The following is a 20,631-nucleotide window of genomic DNA, read 5'->3' as shown; positions in this document are numbered from 1 at the left end:
ACACTGATAAAATATGTATAAAAATGTTATTAAATTAACTGGTATTAACATAACACAGATACTAATTTTGCGATATAAAATGCTGAATCGGTAAATTATTTTAAATACAGAAACCTATAGCAATTCACAATTGTTGTACAGTGCAGTAATTACTAAATATAACTCTGTTTTGAAAATTTAACTGCTCATTAAGACACACTATTCTATAAATATCTTCCTCTCTCAAATAACATAAATTACTTCTTTTATTTACGTAATTATTTTTTTTTATTTTTCATGCAGATTCACTTCGCTCAGGTTTTTATAATACTAATTTTCAAGTGCACTAAGTAAAGGTATTTCAATAGGTTTACGAATATGAACAAAAAAATTATTTTAAATGCTTCAATTATTAAACAAAAAATAATGCAATACAAAATTTATAACATACACCATGAGATTATGATTTGAACACAAAAACCTCTACATATAGTGAAAAACTCTTTGTTACAATAAGCATACAAACTAATTTATTTAATCTACGGAAAAATTAAAATTCTTTGGATTAACAGCAAAATAGTAATCAGTATAGCATCTAGTAATAAATATATATATTTTTAACTTGCATAATTTCATCTCATACATTCAGTTCAAAAGATAAGCTTGAATATATATATATATATATATATATATATATATATATATATATATATATATATATATACATTGCATCTTTAATAACAGTGTCGAAAGAATATACAACTTATATGCAATTACACACAGATCATTCATTCAGCAAAGAATATATATATATGGGTCAATCTTAAGTCTCCCAAAAAAAAATAAAAATAAAAAATAAGCTGGTTGCTTGACAAATTCAGAAAAAACTGAAACTTGCCCACTTGTTTCCTACATGTTTCAGGACCTTGAAAACTATTAGTTCACCTGTAGTTTACTGAGTAGTTTACCTGTGACAGCCAGTTTTGTTACAGTGCATACACCTATTTTTGTGATTGTAAGGGTTTATGGAAACAATCATAACTAAAAAACTAATGGTCCTGGAAGGATGAAACAAAAAGCAATTTAATCATATTTTCTCACGGTAAAAGATTGGTTCAGCGATTTATTTACTTATCTCTCTTCTTTCTGTGAGCAAATTACCAATAAATTTGAACATTAAAAACTGTGAAATTTCACTTTTGGTCATTTTTTCAAGAGACAGGGCTGGCATATACAGTTTGAATTATTTTTCTGCATGTAGGTATATGTTAGTAGTTTTACCATAAATAATATTAATGGTAATATACATACCTCTATATTTTTTATGAATTTTTGAAAACTAATTTTTTTTTTAAAACTCAAAACTTTGGCTTCAAATAACTCTGATAATAAAATTTTCAAATTTACACAACCTGCAGAGTTTTTGTAGATGTTTATGGCAAATAAAAGTTATAACCTCTCAAAAATCATGAAACCCCTGTTAAAAGCGATACAACTCGCTAAACAAGTGTTCCAACGGGATTTCTTGTCTTCTTTGCACTTTACATTTTTCATATTTAGCCCCTATGTTGTTGAAGTTTACATTTTCAATTATTAATGAAAACTTAACCAATACCAGTAAACCTAATACAATTTCGATTCAAAAACGCTTGTAAAACCTACCCAAACTGAGATTTCAATGAGTAGCCTACATCTTTTTTCAAGAATTTATTTTTATTTTTATATTGGTTTACATAAACACTATCAATGAAAAAACAAATTGTAGCAAAATTTTAATTATTCTTCAATGAAAAAGCCTGTTTTTGTAGCAATGAGTGGTTAACCAACAGCTATGATATCTCTTCTGATAATTCTCTTGAAATTGTGTGGGAACGACTCGTCACTGTAGTTAGTTCAAGTGATGTCAACTTTCTCAGGAGTTTGCAGGTTGGTACCCACACTTTGTCTTGTTGAGATTTTTTAATTACATACGTAGTCAAGCTGGGTGAAAAAAAAACTTGCACGTCATTTTCGATGCTAATATCCACCACTGATCATCACCCACACAAGCAATAGTCTTTTTCCTTAACTGAAAACGGTACAATCCTAGACACAGATTGGTCTTCATAGCCCTTGGAGTCTGAAGTAAAGTAACATCTTACAATGCATTCTGACACAGGAACAATACTTGTGGTAGCTTCTAGTAACAACAAATCTTTTACAGCAGTGAAAACAGTTTTTTAGAGTTTCAGAAATCTTAGCTACCTTATCTAATTTAATCAAAAAATACTTGACGTTTTTCAGCTTGTGATTACAAAATGAAGACATTTCATCAACATTTGGTATCTGATTGTTTAATGACCTTTCCAGGCTTTCCTTTGCCAACTCTCATTTTGTTGTTCCTCCCACACCATCACAGGTGTTTTTCCTAAGGGATGATCCAAAGAAGTGCCATTCGGCTTCAAGGTGAAAGGTGATTGTGTTAGCACACATGTGCTAACACAATCCTTTTTACCAGGACACAGCCTGCTATTACTGTCATCTTCATAAAATAACACAACTCTTTTAACTGTGTCGTTTGTAAAAGACATAAAACAGGAATTAGTAAGTTTTACCGACCCCAGTAGAATGTGTCTTGCTCATTAACTAATTCTCTAAGTCTAACCAAATGCTCAGAAACATTGAACTCTTATCAGATCTTACCAAGATTGAGGAAGTAAACTGATAATTTTAATCTATCTTCTTTAGAAGCAAAAACATATTTTTCTTTTAGTTTTAAAATAAGATTATCATACTCATATGAAGAAGATTGAGATGGATTTTCATTTTCAGAAACTTTTGAGTCAAAACAGAATTCCAGATCATTTTTTCATTTTTCAGATACCTTATTTATTTCATATTTTAATTGTTGAAGGCCTTTCATTTATGCTTAATTTTTTCAATTTTGAAGGAGATGATCACTCAAAATGGTACAAGCAGTACCCAACTGTTCAATACTGTGATGTGGGGGAATTTATTGCTCTTGGTCCTCGCATTCATATAGTTCTTTGTTCTGCTGAGAAAAAATACTTTTGAAACAGTTAACACGATGAGACTTTCCAGGTACTAAATTTAAATTTGGAAAAATATGTTTAAATGTGTTGCATAAATGAGCATGTTGCAACATGAATGTTCCTATTGACTGAAAATGACTTCAAGTGCCTGTTATAACATGAGCACTAACTACAGCTAAATGGTTCAAACAAATCTATTTCAACTATAGTAAATAAGAATAAAGATATTAAAGAGCCAAGAATACAAGAACCCCCTCCCCTTGAAGCACTTATTTAACGAGTCAAAATGGTATCACTTTTAAGAATTTTTTCATGATTTTTGAGAAGTTATAACTTTTTTATTAGCACAATATAAAAAGAAACTTTTTTATTTGCCATAAACATCTACAAAAACACTGCAAGTTGCGTAAATTTGAAATTGTTATCACCGGCCCCATCAAGAGTTATCTGAAGCCAAAATTTGAATTTTTTTTTAAATTTTCAAAAATTCATAAAACTTTAGGATAAGTATATCACCATTAATATTATTTATTTTTAATTTAAAACTGCTAACATATACTTACATATAAAAAAATTACTGAAAGTGAACATTTTCACCATTTTTCATGTACAACTTTATTGGTCATTTTCTCACATAAAGAAGAGACACAGGTAAATAAACCACTGAACCAATATTTTACTTGAGAAAATACGATTAAATTGTTTCATCCTTCCAGGACCAATATTTTTTTAGTTACAATTTTTTCTGTAAACCCTTACCAATCACAAAAATAGGTGCGCATACCATAACATAGATGGCCGCCACAGGTAAACTGCTTATATAAAAAATTTTAAACAAGTATTTTTAAGGTCCTGAGACATGTAGGGAACAAATGGATAAGTTTCAATTTTTTTTTTAATTGTTCAAGCAACCACCCTTGGATCACTTCAAATGTATTGACCTATATATAAAATACCCAATAATTGGTAAACATTTTCCAATGGAATATTAGCTGGAATATATACAAATCATAACAAAAGAATTTCAAAAGTTTAGTTTTACAAAAATTCACACAGCCACAAAACACAGTAAATTACATGTGCATTTCAATCAGTATAAATACTAATTCTATTGTCTTAACACAAAGCACCAAACAGAGAACCTTGAGAAAACTCCAAGTAATCTATTTAATCAATTACTGTCAAGAATTAGCTTCAATTATTGTTAAGCATTAGCTGGATATGCAGAGCTGCTGCTACATATCCAGCTTTGCTTTTACATTTATATAACTTCCAAAAAATAAAAAAAAAACACTGCACTTTCAAAATCAAAGTTTAACAAGAACATAAAAAAATCAAGGTTTAAAGATTTAGAAAATACATTAAATTTTTAACATGAAGAAAATTGATTCGTTTTGTATAAAAAATAATAAAATTAATTAAAAAACTTAGTATAACTAACTAATAAAGATTTGACAGTCATTCAATAATTAAAAGGAAAAAATTACTCTGGAGGTAAACCAAGTTTATATTTAATCAATGTGACTTTTTCCCCTTTTCAACAAGACAAGCACACAAGTCTGAATCAGCTTATTTATGCCTGCTGTAAAGAAATATTTGCTTGATGTCAAGAGCCAAATTTAGCACGTTTTCTTTTATGTTACGATGGCCATTAAAAAATTCCTTACCCTGCAGCACCTCCTTAACTGGACCAAAAAAGCAGAAATTCAGTAAATAATCAAAGTCAGGGCTATATGGACAAGTGAGTTAATACTTCCCGAAGCATTTTTTGATGGTTTTTCAAATTACCATAGCTGTATGAGGGACATGCGTTATAGATTCAAAGTGATGCCTTCATGCTGAGATCTGGGACATTCTTCAACACAGCCGCTTCACATTGTTGATAAGCATGTCTTAGTTGACCTTCAAGCAAATAAGAGTCTGCGTGTTTCAAGGACTAGAGTTGAAACTTCAATTGGACATCCAGAAGAGTGCTCATCGGTCACTGAAGTGCAAGTCTTTAAATTTTTTGATCCCTTCGTAAAAATTTCTGTGTTCATACAACTGTATTGTTTAGTCATTTAAGAGGAAATTTTACTAACACAGGAAACAGATCGATGCACACTATTCAAGTAATCTGCAAACTTCAAGAGGACTCACCATGATAAAATAGGATTTTGAGGTATCCTGAAAGTATCGTAACCCTCATACAATTGTTTTGCCTCCACAGCTGCTATTTGTGTTTTAAATTTATCAAATGAGCCTCATATATTTCACACCATTGCAAAATCTTATTGCCAGTTATAAATGCTCTTTTACTGAAGCTACAATTGGTAGCTTCATTCATTATTTGACAGCAGCAATCGATAAATTTATCCAAAATAAGGATATATTATACAACAAAGTTTTTTAAAAGGTCATTAAACTATTTCCATAAACTATTCTGATAACGTAAGACAATCTGAGAATCAAACTGAAAAAATAAAAATTGAAAGTCTGCAATACAATCCACCAAATACATTCAGAACATAAAAAAGTTAACAACAAATGGTTTAATTTCTATATAAAAAAGTTTCATTTCATCAAGACAAAATGAAATATTTTTATTTAAAATATATTAAAATTTAATCAAGTGGAATAACAAGGGAACCCCATGAAAATAGCTAAAAAGAAAACCATATGTAAAAGTAAAAATTAACGTGGGATTATTTGTGTTTTAACGTGTTCTAAACAAATTTTAAAAAATGTTTTAAAAAATGACCGATGTTTTATGAAGTAACAACAAAACTACTTAAATAATAGTTTCAAAATCGATAAAATAAAACATAAATAAAAGCTAATAACATTAAAAAAGAGCCCGCATCAATGTAAAATAATAAAAACACTTTTCAAAAGAAAATTTATACCGATAAATTCTACCTCATGTTTACTGGCACCTTACAGAATTGTTGCGTTTGCAAATAATGAATAGAATAAGATTTAAATCAAACACATGGTCTTCTGCAAACAATTACAAATCCAAAGGTCAAAAGAGTAAGCGCCCTACCCTGAGCCTAGTACTAACAACTCCCTCATGTCTATCACCTCACACTGATGAATAATAAAGTAGCATAGAGTCTGGCAGGCTGCCAGTTTTAATTGATGAATTTCTTTGCCATATTCATGAAGTCTGACAACTAAATAATAACACAAAACCTAACAACAGTATAGATATAACATGTATTACTGTAAAATATTGTTAAGAAAAGATAGTAATATCCTACACAGTACGTTCAATTAATGGTTCACTCAAAGCGAGAATAATCCCTAAACAATTTAAAGTAGGAAAAAATGTATATATAAATGAAATAAAACCAGAAATTTGCAAACAACTGTAATGTTCATCACAGAAAGCAATTTACATGAAAAAAGATGAATTAAAAAATTGCATTCGCACACAGTAAAATGTAAAAAGGTAATATATTATGCAATGGAGTCAAGAGGAACAGGTTTTCAATTTTTTAGATTCAAATAATTTCATTTTTGATCGTGTGACTTTTGAACTCGTACAAAATACTGTAAAAATATGGGTAACAGGTTTAGCTATTAGAATGTATATATTATATTTTGAAGAAAGTAAAAGGGTGGAGATCAAGAGACCAAAAGTGTATTAAATTACCAGTTTAAACTTGTCAACTGACAAGCCTTGAGGAGTATGCTAAGTGTAATACTATGACTGAACTAATATTATAGTTATATATTTTTTTCAAATATAATTAGAGTATTACTGATCTGACACTTAATAATTAAAACATGTTTTGCAGCTTATATAACAGTGACAAGTCAATGCTAATAAACTTTCAGGAATACAATTAATATTTCACTATTTTATTATATAAAACTCAATAAAATGAATTAACTAAAATTCAACTTAAAAGACTCAAAAAGTAAATATAGCATAAAATAGAATAATTTTAATATTATGCAGGTAATAACTACCAACAAATGACAGACATCACTAGTAAAGTTCTTTAATGATTGATAAAAAAATCCTTTCTCAGAATGTTAAGTATGCAAATGTATAATAGAAAAATAAGTTTAAAGCACATATTTGTGCACTAAATTTCATATATTATGTCTATCCTCAATAAGTTTATTGTATTAACAGAGACTGATAACTCTGCATTAAAATAAATAAGTAGTACTTTCACAAATCTTTTCAAAAAAAATCTAAACCTACAATAACTAAGTTTGGCTTTGATCTGAATGTTAGCTAAAAAAATTCATTACACAAAAAATTAAAAAAAAAGTACTGTTGTAGTGTGCATACCGCCTAAATCATTTACACATAGGAAATTAACAAACACTAAATCTGATGAGAAAAATAGCAACCAAATCAAACACACTAATGGATTTCCATATCCTTACAAAACAGGTGTCCCATCTGCAAAACTGCTAACAAAGGAGGTACATGATCGATCTATGAAGATCCTAGCAGTAAAGATTTATTTTTTAACAACTCGGCTCATTCCTTTAAAATTTTTAAATATACTTCTTACCTCTTTCTCAACAATCGTTACTTAAATCAAATGTGGCTTAAATTGTATATATAGCAAACAGAATAGATCTGTCTTTTTCCTGGCATTTGTTGTGATGGTTTCTACTACTAATATTTTAACTGTTTATAGAGATGAAAAATATTAAAAAGGGGTATTCCATTTTAAATCAACAAATTTTCAAAAATTTTATTGCATCACTAATTTCAATTTTGATATGTTGATATAACAACCACCTTCGAGTGGCCAAAAAATACTTTTTTATAGTTTTAAAAGATTCAGTAATAAACTATTTTCCTAACTCGCCACCAACATATAAAAACAACAATTGTCATTTTTTCCATGAGCTGTAGCATTCTTATATTACATCGTACAGCGGGTCAAAAAAGGCTTTTTGAAAAGAGTGAAAATGGAACTTCATCTTATTGTACTCAAAATTCATTTTGTTATATAACCAAATCTTGTAATGTTTACTGAAGTTACGTTTACAAATTGCAGTTTTTTTTCAAATTTTGGGCCCAAAATAAACAATGTAGGGCTTATGGTGACCTGTTTTTCGTCTTTTAACTCTTAGGTAGTAGTAATAGTAGTACTTAATAGTAGAAAAAAAATTGGATTATTACAGTCCATTAAAAAAAATGGCTCCCAAATCGTAAGATTTTGAAATGTCTCTTTTTTGGGGCCCAAAAACTACACGTGGGACAGGTGAACAAAAACTGAAATTTTTACAGCAGTAAGTATGTTTTACATAATTTAAAACCATATAAAATTTATTTTGTTACCCACAGGGGTTGATGATTAACGAAGCCAACAAAAAACTGTTACAACACCATTCCTTCTAACCGTAAACAACATATCCAAAAATACTGATGTTATGTATTTTTTCAGATTATAAAAATTACAAATAAACTCATTAGAATGAATAAATTGATAATTACAAAATGATACAATTCAAATACATTAGCAAGTTGTTCGATTCACTTTTACCTTATTTTACTCTTGCTAATGGAATTTATGAATTAATCTTGCACTTCTTGATAACAAACTTAACTAACATAACTTAGGTACTCCTGCAATTTTTTTAATGAGTAGAACTGATAAGTCCTAACTCAGCTTTGGTGAAATGTTGGGTCCTCTTCCAGTACTTGATAGAAAAAGCTCTGAACCCATGTTTGATTATCCCTCAATGATTTCTTGAATGAAGTACCAGGCATAAGTTTTTTGACCAGTGACATGACTGACTTCATCCTGTATTAGAAAAGGAAGAAGTCTCCCATTACAATGCATTCACCCTCCAACAAGTTTAACTTTTTAATGTTGAGGAAATTAGTTTTCGTTTCTTTTCAACAAAATGATGCCTTTTTAGATTATTTAAATTTTGAGTAAGTTTATCTAAGTACTCTTGAAATGGAAGAATTTGAGTAGTTAGTTCACAACAGTCAACAGAAACCCACTCACTGTTTGAAGATAATTTCAGAAACAAAATCATCCCGGCTCTCTTGCAGTAATCCAAGAACTTCATTAGTGCCTGAACATTTTTCACACTGTGACAGCATGCATGTTTCATTTTCCATATCACACACCATATAGTTGAAAGGAGAATTTTATAATCAAATCTCATTTTTAGAGCAGATAACATAAGTTTTACATTTTAGTGGGTGACACACAGAGCGAGTACCTGACCCACCAGCCAGAACACAAAATTTAAGTCACAAAAATCAGTAAATTTAGAAAAACAATTTTTAAATTATGTTTCTCATGAAGGCTGTGAACAATTCTTTTAAGTTACATAAGATAAGCCTTTTTTTAATATTAATTTTCTTCCAGTCAGCTTGTCTGATAGACGCAATCCTTGCCTGGCATCATTCGGCTGTGCTCATCATTCTGTGACCTGGTCACAGCACTGTGGAAGGTCCTTTGTGCACACTCCTTTTGCACACCTTCCTTTTATCCTTTTGCACACCTTCTGTGGAAGGTCACAAGCTGACCTTCCAGTCAGCTTGTCTTACAGAGACGCAATCCTTCTTGCCTGGCATCATTTGGCTGTGCTCATTCTGGTAAAAATCTTGGGACACATTTAATAACACTTTCATCAGTTACGTGACCTGGTTTCTTTTTGCTGATTTGTGGAAAGATTCCACTTGTTTTAACTAATTGTTTGGATTGAGGGGCTAAATACTAACTAACACTAGACTCATTCTGAAATTTTTTAAACCTCCAGCTGCTTGATAATAAAGTCAAAATGTTGGATTTTTCCTGGGATGATGCAACTATTTTCATTTTATCCTTTATTTTAATGATTAATTCTTCATATTCCATACCTAAATCAGCATAATTTTTTGGTACTAAACTGGTTTCTTCCTTAGAAATATTTAAATCAAAGGAATCGTTTAATTTAATGGTAACTGACTCGGCTATTTTTGTAACTTTATTTTTTTAAATTGGTTCCTTTGCACTGCTCACTAATTTTTGAACCTTAATAGGAGAAATGCCAAGTGCTAAACAAGCTTTATTCACACATTCTACTATAACACAGTCAGGCTCAAATATATCTTGACATTCCAGTTCGCTTCCTATCATCTTGTGGTTTTTGTATTTTGTTTAAGCATTTTGTACACAGTGGAATTAATTTTAAATTTGGATTGCTTGTTGAAAGTGTCAAAGAATTTCTCAAAGAGATTTCTTAACCAGTTTAGTGTGACAGCTAAATGGGTCAGAGCAACTTTTCCCATTAATGTGAAAATATTAACGTAAATATTAAGTTTTATGAAAAGTATGGATATTTTTTGTTTCCACTAAGATATCAATGTTATTTGCTGTTCAGTAAACTCTAAAATATCGTGCAGATCTATTGAAGGTCAATTTGTTTCAGTGTGAATGCCAATTGAACACTTCATAATCCGTTTTTATAAAATGCAAGGATTCTTACAATAACAATACAGTTAAATTATAAAACTACTAATTGCAGCTGACTTTGTCTTATCCCAATTTCTCTACAACTAAAATAAAAATTTCTTTAAATATTTTTAAGATTTTTAATTAAAAATAAAAGATATCGCCTAAAAGAGAAGTTCACTGCTAATAAAATTACTTTATAAACAAGTGTACATTACCTAACCACAGTATTAATACTAGCAACAATACAAAATATCACATTGAAATCAAAACAGAAACTAAGCCTTCTACAATGTTTATATTCAGGATTACGCAAACATTCACATTCGTGTCCATGCATGTCTCTATTCACTTTTGTGTTTAAACATGAGTTTGTGTGTACGAGTCATACTTTAAGTAACAAACTATCTAGAACATAAGTTATCTCATTATTGACATATCAAAATATTTTGTATAGTAGGCCTACATAATTATCTGGAAAAATACATGCTGGGAATTTTTTGGATACATTGTTCACAATTAGAAGGAACAGTGTTTTTAGCAGTTTTGATGGCTTCATTACTTATCAACCCCTTTGAGTAACAAAATATATTTTATATGGTTTTAATAAAAAGTATTTACTGGTGTAAAAATTTCAGATCTTCGCCATCATTTTTGGGTCCCAAAAATGTGACATTTTCAAAATCTTACAATTTGGTGGCAATTATTTTTTAAAGGACACTTTGTAACGGTCCAATTATTTTTTTTCTAAGTACTACTAGTAACTAAGAGTTAAAAGGTAAAAAACAGACCTGTTACCCTAAGCCCATCATTATTTATTTTGGGCCCATAATTTGAAAAAACAATTTGTAAACATAATTTCAGTAAACATTACAAGATTTGAGTTATGTAACAAAATGAATTTTAAGTACAGCAAGATGAAGTCCCACCTTTCTCTTTCAAAAAACCCTTTTTTGACCCTCTGTATGATGTAAAATAAGAATGCTACAACTCATGGAAGAAGTAATGAAAATAGCTGTTTTTACCTATTGGTGAGGAAAATAGTTTATTACTTAAGAAAAAATCTTTAAAAACTATAAAAAAGTATTTTTGGGCACTGCAAGGTGGTTAGTTATATACAAAATATCAAAATTAAAAATAGCGTTACGATAAAATTTTTGAAAATTTGTTTAATTAAAATGCAATATCCCTTGAACATATATTACAATGATATAAGGCAGTAAAACGTGGAAGACAGACAACAAGCAAACAACAAAAATGTTTCAGAAATATCTTGCAAAAGAATGTTTTTAATATAGACTAATGAGTAATGAAATGGGGAGAATTAAAGACAAATTAGAGAAGAAAAATTTATGGCAGAATTTTATATAAAGAACAACACATAAATTAAGAAATCCAATGCCAGTTGAATACTAATCTACAATATGCAAGGTGAAATATGTAAAGGAAAAACATGTGAACTAGTTTCACAAATAAGCTGATTTCAAAGTCGAGAGGTCTAAAATTCAATTCCGGTAATTGCTTTTATTTGGATTTGAATATTAGATTATGGATAAAACATTGCTCTTTGGTGGTTGGGTTTCAATTAACCACACACATCTCGGTATTGGTCGACCTGAGATTGTACAAGACTTACACTTCATTTACTTTCATACATCATCATTCATCCTGTGAAGTAATACCCTATGGTGGTTTTGGAGACTAAACAGAAAAAAGAGAAAAAGGGAAAACAAATATTAAAAAACGATGAGTACAGTACAGTATGTTAAAGCAGAAAATCCAAACATCTGATAGCAAAAAAATTAATAAATAAGTAAGACGCAGTTTTCTTAAAATTCAACATATCTGCATTTAATAATTTATTATATGCCAATTATAATCATATAATATTTTATTATTATATCCTTTTTTATTATAGAATCAAAGAAAAAAAAAATTTGTTGTAACAATAAAATAATATTAAGTACTGGATGAAAGTATATTTTTTAAAAATTAATCTTATCTTTCATATAGGTCTACTTGTAATGGGTATAACCCTACAGATATAGTAAAAATAAACTCTTGAAATCAACTTTTATTCAAAGACAAGTTTTTATTTAAAATTTGATGCCATTACGTCTTATTCTTTTTTTATTTAGATTTTAAATATGAAAATGCCTAAAAAATTACTACAATATATTATTACATTTTTTAAACCGCTTACTTTTATTCTTTTTAAATTAAATTTAAATAAAAAAAAAATATTTTCAATAGTATTTTGAAGAAGATATAAAGAATTAATAGTTTATCATACATAAGATTTTCCACCAATCTAAGGGGATAAAGTGATTTTTAATAGATTCAATTAATTTATCAATATTATTTACAGTTTCTTACAAGCAACAGAAATGTTTACTTTGAATACATCTAACATTTTTTTCTTATTTTCTTATCGCAATACTAAAACTTAACAATAATTTTGAAATTCAGTTTCAATATATTACAATAACAACCTAAAAACTTACAATTGATATATATATATATATATATATATATATATATAATTTTATTATGGCTCGAAACATTTATTTTAAGTGAATTTATGTTGTATTTTGCTATTTATAAATTTGAAATTGGGCAATCTTTAGCTAAATAATTTGGGAGAAAAATTCTGAATAAAACATTTTGAAACTAGTGTATTATTCTCCCTTTTACCAAGTGAAATAATATATTATTAATGTAATAAATCTAGGCAAAACCCTTAAGTAAATGACAAAACTCTTATCATTAATTCTCTCAATTTCCCGCTTAGCCAGAAAATTAAATTTTAACATAGTTATTAATGGAGGTTATTTTACATAATCTAAAGTACCAGACAACTATTCCCCACTGCTGTCAAAGACAATTATATTTGAGTCATCATAATTTACAACTTAACAACAGAAAGGTCAAGCGATCGTGAACATAGTTTATTAGTTTACTGAACGTACAGATAAGAGAGAATATAAATAAGACCATTAACAAAAATGAGCTATTGTAGATTTATTTTCATACTACTGGACAAAAAATAAAACTCTGCCACTAAATGAAACAAATGTGTTAATGTGATGTGTAGAAAGAAACAACTTGTGCTTGAGTGGACTGAGTTCAGGAAAAACTTATAGATAATGAAAGATTGTAGATTTATATCGCAAAACAAAGCAGCGATAAAAAACTTCCAAAATCATGAAGAAATGTACATTGGTAGTTACTCTCAGAAAGTAAAATAAACAAAAACATTTCTCAGAGGAAACATATGTGTATGTGCGTTTGCAATAAATAAATAAACTCCATGGAGAATATGGTTTATGAATGCTTAGGAGTATTATTTTAAGTACAGCAACCACAATTCTCCAGCAACTAAAGAACCAAACTGTGAAGAAATTCTGATGTCTTGACTTACAATAAATAGAGGACATATCTTAGAAAACAGTTTGGATAGGTTGGAGAATAATGACAGGCATTTTCATATAATAAAACCAGTGCTTGAATGGAGCAGAAATTCAGGTTAGAATCAAATTAAATAAAAATATATGAATATTTAACAAAAGCAAACAAAGAAAAATAGATAACCTTTAAAGGAACTTTAAAACTGAAGGAAATGGGCAGAACATTTATAGGAAAGCACAGAAGTCATTTTAAAGAAAAATGAGTAATATTACATCATAAGAATGTAGGAAAACCATTTACCCAGTAAGTGAGAAAAAAAGGCCTGAGTTGAGGTAAAGAATCATTATTCTTAAAATATAAAAATGATTTTTTTAATCGGCAAATGTTCAGGTATGAATGAGATAACAAAAGAAAGAGGACATAGTAATCATTACAGGCAGATGAAATTAAGATGATCCCCATCAGCAATCTGATGTAAATGGCCAAGTAGGACTACACAAGACATGAAACATGTCTATATACACACACACACACACACAAAATATATATATATATATCTGCACACAGAAACACATGTAACCTACAGCACTTAAGAAAAATTTACATAAATATATATTTTATTCTGATCAGTACATAATAACACATTATACAGATCACTTCAGGAATGGGTAGACATATTGCCACACAAGCATAACAGAAATGTCCTGGTATTTGCCAGGATGATTCAAGGGAACCTCAGTAAAACTTGATCAATGCAGCATCATAAAATGCACAATATAAAATAAAAATATGCCTGTGTTTTAAAGTATATATTTATTATTTAAAATATAAACATTACGCAAAACGCATTAAGATATTAAATATTACAAGTAACTACTGAGTAATTTGCAATTCAGAAAGTACTAATGAAAATTATATGAGCACATGTTGAATGGAAAGCAGAAATTTCATCTTTTCTCATTGATACAATAAAACTGTGTAAAAAAAAAAGCTTTATATTTGAAATAAATTGGAACATTTTTTTTTAATGGCACAGAAATTTATTAAAAATGGCATTCATAGTGTAATAAGGCGCTTTCTTGCAAGCCAAAATATTATGTTTAAATCATACAAAAATAGTTTTTTACTATTCTATTTAAAACAGATTGGACATTCACAAATATAAATAAAAGTATACATTTATGTCGTAGATATATTACTGTTATTCATAAAATGTTGATATTTCTCAACATACCTCTGAAAGCAATATGGACTGATCATATTGGATTTTTTAACATTTCTTTAAAACACTTATCATCACACGATAAAGATAATGCCATCAACAGCCATAATGGTAAAAATGTAATCACTACACAACTAAAGACTTGTATTTATGTGTGTTGTATGTTTCAGTGAATGATGGATAACTTAGTACCTCAAAAAATAGCATTTAAATCGTGTTTTGTATACAGTATACTGTTTATAGAGATAGGTTTTTTCTGAACAGCTTAAGAAATATCTTTTAATATAATGAGATACAATTAATCGGATTTTAAAAACAAAAATATTCTGAAGATTATGCCAATAACAGCTAGCTCAACGGTCTTCATGCTTATGAAGGATCGGTAAACTTTAAAACCTTCTATATCAATGCAGAGGATCCATTTTCTTATTACTTAAAAACATCTACTGTTATAACTGTAAAAATACTTACTACTTGACATCAAGAAACAAATAATGTGATTAATTGTCAAGATTTATTTTTTTTTACAGTATCTTCATTTTTAAAATGTGGCAATACAGAATCTTAGTCCAACAGGATTGAAATGGTTCTTAGGACTTAACAGTTTTAACTGTAAAATACATTTAGACAAAAAATGAAAATGGATTACACACAAATTTGTAGTCAAATTGTAATCTTATTCCAGACAATATATTTCTATTAACACCTGACAAAACATCAAAATATAAGCACTTTACTCAAAATTGTGATGAAACAATAGCAATTATCAGATTACAAATCAATATCGCTGGCAGTTTTAAACTGAACTTTCAGCAATTTACAATGAATTTAAATTAAATGTAATTTCTTAGAAATAAATATTAGGTGTTAAAAAAAAGGATTTCTTTGTAACACATAATATAGAGATAAATAGATCTTTTGAATAACTCATTACAATCTTAAACATATTTTTTTTATACTATTTCAAATAACAATTTGTAACTATTATTACACTTTACTATTTATAACCAGTTTAAAATAATTTTTTTTTTAAATCTTGCCAAATAAAGGAAAAGATCTAATAAAGTTCTGAGGAAATTTATTTATCAAATATAATTCAATTGAAAAGTTTAAATAATACTAACTGCCATTTCCTGGGACAGATTGAAATTGAAAGTTATTTATTAGCCAAATTCAGTACAACCAATTAACAATTTTATAAAAAAATTAAAAGTAACATAATTATAAACAAATATTATGTACATTATAAAAACACTAATGCACTAAATGGCAACACCAGGTTAAAAACCCTGGCTGCTGATGCAATAGTAACTGAACTATATATTTATAAGCCACATTGTATAAACTTATTCATAAATAACATATACAAACAATTAGTAACATTATAAATCCACTGTAACATCTTACACATTTTGGACTCTTTTTTAATGCATTTAAAGTACAGGATACGAGATATTATTTTACATATTATAATACATCATTTACAAGTATGTGACTAATTCACATATCAATACATACATCTCTGTTCATCTACACCGGTGAGCTTATCTTACCACTAAATAAAAATGTTGCATCATTGTTCACTTACACATCAGTAATATTAGTTGTTTAAATAATTTTATTTAAATTTCTTTTTTATTTGTTATATAATATTAAACCAATATAAATTTATGACGAAGTATCCAATATTTACTTTTAACTTTATAGACAAAGATCATCATCGTTTCAAATTGAATAAATAAAATACAATTACCACATTTAGGAATTCTAAGTTAACAAAGAAAGTATTTTATTTTAAGTATTAAAAAACCATGGCTTAAATGATTTTCTATTAAATATGCTAGGATATATTTATTATGTAATTTAAAACTAATAAAATCTAGCCTTCTTTGAAATATTATCAATTTTGTATAGAATATCTTAAATTTGTGAACAGTAATGATTATAAAGCTTTTGAAATGAATTTTAAAGTTCTATTTTATATTCGAAGTAAATAAATAATTCTTTCCAAATACAGTTTTCTTATTATCAACAAATTAGTTTAATGGTTTAGTAAGGACTTAATTTGCTAATTATTGTTTTTTTAATCTTTGCATTGTAATGTACACCAGACAAAAGTTCCACCCTATATAGTTAACCCATACTATAGTATAAATTCAACAAAAGTAAAAAATACACCACGTTTAGTTTATTAAATAAACATGAACTATATGAAATAAATCTTAATTTTCGTATACACATTTATTTGATATTCACATAAATTTTCATCTACTATGGCATCAAGTAACGAAACAAATACACTGGTCATTGTTGATTTTAATTTTATGGTTTGAGTATAATTTCAAGATTTTATCAATTACAGGCTAACTGGATATGTCTGGTACGAAATTATAAATTTAGTTTTATTTAAATTAGGGCTTAATATATTCACATCTACATACGTTTTAGCTGCAGCAAATAACCTTCTCTGTATGTGAGGAAGATATTTCATTCCACGAATAACTCATGAAAATTTAGAATAGAGTCATCAGAGAATGAAAAGCAAGGCAAAGTCAAAGAACCTACTGTTTATTTGCTTCTTTTTTTTTTTCAATTCATTTAAATAAAATAAAAGAAAACTTATCCATATTTATAAAGATTCATTACAAAACACTAACTAGATCAATTTATTTTATATATAACCTTTAAAATTGGTAAATAACATCAAGGTACTGGAGATGAGCCCCAAAGACTATCCTTAAAAGCAGACAGCAAGAATATCCTGCAAGTATTTACTACTTGCCCAAAGATAAGAAAAGATATTCTTGGAAATCTGCATTGTGGACAAAACTATTAGTCCTTGTACACAGAAAAAAATTTCACTGCAGATAGTATCCAAATACACAGTAGAGAATAAAATTAAGAAATACTATGATGAGAAAGATAAGTAGTTTTTCATTTTTTCGAGATATTAAAGGGTAAGACTGCACAGTCGCCCAACTGTGTCTAAGAGAAAAATCCATTTAAAACAAGTGCATTTCTTATATCTGAATATACAAGGCCTGCATATAAAGCTATTTTGTATAATTAAAAGTTATCTAATCAATTTAAACCTGAAAAGATGGCCATATCCATGTATCATATAATTTCATTACTGTGTGAAAAACAATTTCTTGGTTTAATAGATTTATATAAGTACGTTTAATTATTAACAATGAAGATATTAAATCAATGAATACTAATTTAATTCAAATAACATAATAAAGTTAATTTTTTTAATGAAATTTATTACGAAAACAAAAAATAATACCTGTAACATCCAAGAAAAAATAAAGGCTTTATTGTTAAAACACAATAAAGCAATGAAAATAACCATGAAACATAAAAAATAATTCAAAATATGATTACAGTAAATTTCTAATTATAATCACTTCATTTAATAAATAAATTAAATATTAAATTCTTCCTAGTCACTTTATAATCTTAGAAAACATTATATGTATGGAGAATAAAACAAAACCACTCAATAGTTAATTCATAATACCTACTTCAATTTGCGTAAGAAAACTGCCAAATTAACAGACAAATTGACCAATCAGGTAATGCCACAAACTAAAAATTAATTATTAACAAAAATGAAAGAAAAACAGTTATTCCTTGCATGTAATAAATTTTATCATAATATAGAGAAAAAATAGAATGGGAAGCATACTAATACTACACAAATATGTCAAAATATTTCAATCTCAATTACAAATAAAAAGTCACATACTTATATTTCCTCTTTTTGATACCAAACAACAAGTTTGATTTACATTCCAACAAATGTTAATAATACAAGAAGTTGGTTCACTTGCTTAAAAATCATACATTACTGAAGACTGCATGGATTCTAATCCTACAGCTGTGACCAGCATTGAATGATCAAATGTAATCATTTTTTGGGTACAAATTAAAAATACCTCATTAAACAAACAAAAAAATATATTTCACAATTATTAAATCTTGCATTAGCAATCTAAATAATAAACATAATAGGAAAAAATAAAAACATTCAATCTTATCACTTAGGAATTTAATGATCACAGCAATTTGTTGCAGTTAACAGTTAAAAGTAAATTTGACGATGTGGATGTTATCTACAATATGGAATGCCGTCAAAAACAAAAATCTTTTTTTTAACATTAAAATAATAGTAAATTATTAAATCAATGAAAGAGAATATACGACAGCGATGATGAAACTCATTCACAATAACGTCTATCGGTCTGTTGGCAAACAGCCGGTATACCCTTACCCGCATTAGCCTGACATTTCATAAGTGATAAAAAATACACTACTACGAGCTATAATTAAAAACAAATAATTAACGTTTAAAAAGTTACTTACTGGTTTCCGGTTCCTCAGTGTCTGCGTGCTCGTCGTCGGATTCAGTTCCAGAATCGTGATCGTCGTCTTCGACCTAAAAAACGAAAGTTTTTATCAGAAAAGCAAAAGAAAAATAGTCAGCCATTTTTGACCCAGGTCAAACTGGATGGGCAAGTACAAAACGTAATTCGCTAACAGTACAGCCACCACAAACAAGCTTAAACAAACATTAACGTTTAACAAACCATACGTCGTTTGTTAACACGATTAAATTCTGTTTACAGAACCAATTAACTAAAATACAACCTCCAAAAGCACCATTCCTTTGTTCTACTTTAACGGTCAGCCATCTTGCTTATGCTGCTGCTAGCGTAGGACCCTGGTTATGACCTTCAAGGAAGGTGAATTTACTAAAATTCGTAAATAATTTTACAATCGTAATGTAAACTCACCTTTTGATGTGGGCCTTCTTCATTCAGAGAATGCGTTCTAAGTTTGTGAGTAAGAAACTTGAGCATATTTCTAGCTCCGGAACGGGATCAAACAATTCGATCCCTTCCCCTTCGATAATAAAGTACGAGGGTCTCGCAACACAACGATAACTTTATCGCGGAACGCGAAAACAATCAGGCACAACAAATTTACTTCACACTTTCATTGTCTGCCGACGGTGAACAACGTTCAGCGGACATTTTGTAGAGCACGACTGCTCCCAGCGCCGGCTACCAACAAACTGTTCACCCCCATCCGCTTCCCTGGTCTTACTACGCGAGAGTACGGCTACGACAGTCAGCTGAACTAGAGTGGATCGGGCGATTCCAAATCGATTACACAATGAGGGGTGTCCGTTACAAATAAATTGTTCGTTACTCACAATGGAAACCTACCCGTACACGAATTAATTTACCATCAATTTACGACATTTAGTAAAAGTGAAACAGACTACAGTCACCGGAGAAATGTAATCGCTCTATTTTCTTAAATAATAGAATGACGAGCATTTAAGGAAAGCATCTTAAAGTCATAAAGCGATCAGAACTCCCCTACGACCCATTCATAATCTTGGACCGGGCACATTGCAGGAGTAAAAGGCTTGCCGCTGTTCTATTGGTTACCGACAAAGGTTTGCTTCAAGTGGAGGGGAGCCTGTGCCTGGGCCTTAACCGATTCCTTGTGAATGAAATGATTCCTAGGTGCACTGCCATGCCATTCTGTTCTGTCGGCTTAATACGTA

The 20,631-nt window shown here is 28.9% G+C and overlaps 1 protein-coding gene across 1 annotated transcript in view; it reads right to left on the bottom strand.

Annotated features, from left to right (window-relative positions):
- Reph (Regulator of eph expression) overlaps nucleotides 1-20,171 on the bottom strand; it is a 33,394-nt gene extending 13,223 nt beyond the window's left edge. Inside the window, exons 1-2 of the mRNA XM_075369010.1 lie at nucleotides 19,850-20,171; nucleotides 19,419-19,491 (exon numbers count right to left, since the gene is read on the bottom strand). Of these exons, the coding sequence (XP_075225125.1) occupies nucleotides 19,419-19,491; nucleotides 19,850-19,915 (139 nt within the window). The 5' untranslated portion in view covers nucleotides 19,916-20,171. The remainder of the gene's footprint in view (nucleotides 1-19,418; nucleotides 19,492-19,849) is intronic.
- Between the last annotated feature and the right edge of the window lie 460 nt (nucleotides 20,172-20,631).

This window comes from Lycorma delicatula, chromosome 6 (genome assembly GCF_047948215.1).
Source record: "Lycorma delicatula isolate Av1 chromosome 6, ASM4794821v1, whole genome shotgun sequence".
NCBI classification, from domain to species: Eukaryota; Metazoa; Arthropoda; class Insecta; order Hemiptera; family Fulgoridae; genus Lycorma; species Lycorma delicatula.
The sequence above is the reverse complement of the archived record's forward strand: the minus strand, read 5'-3'. Positions and strand labels throughout refer to the sequence as shown.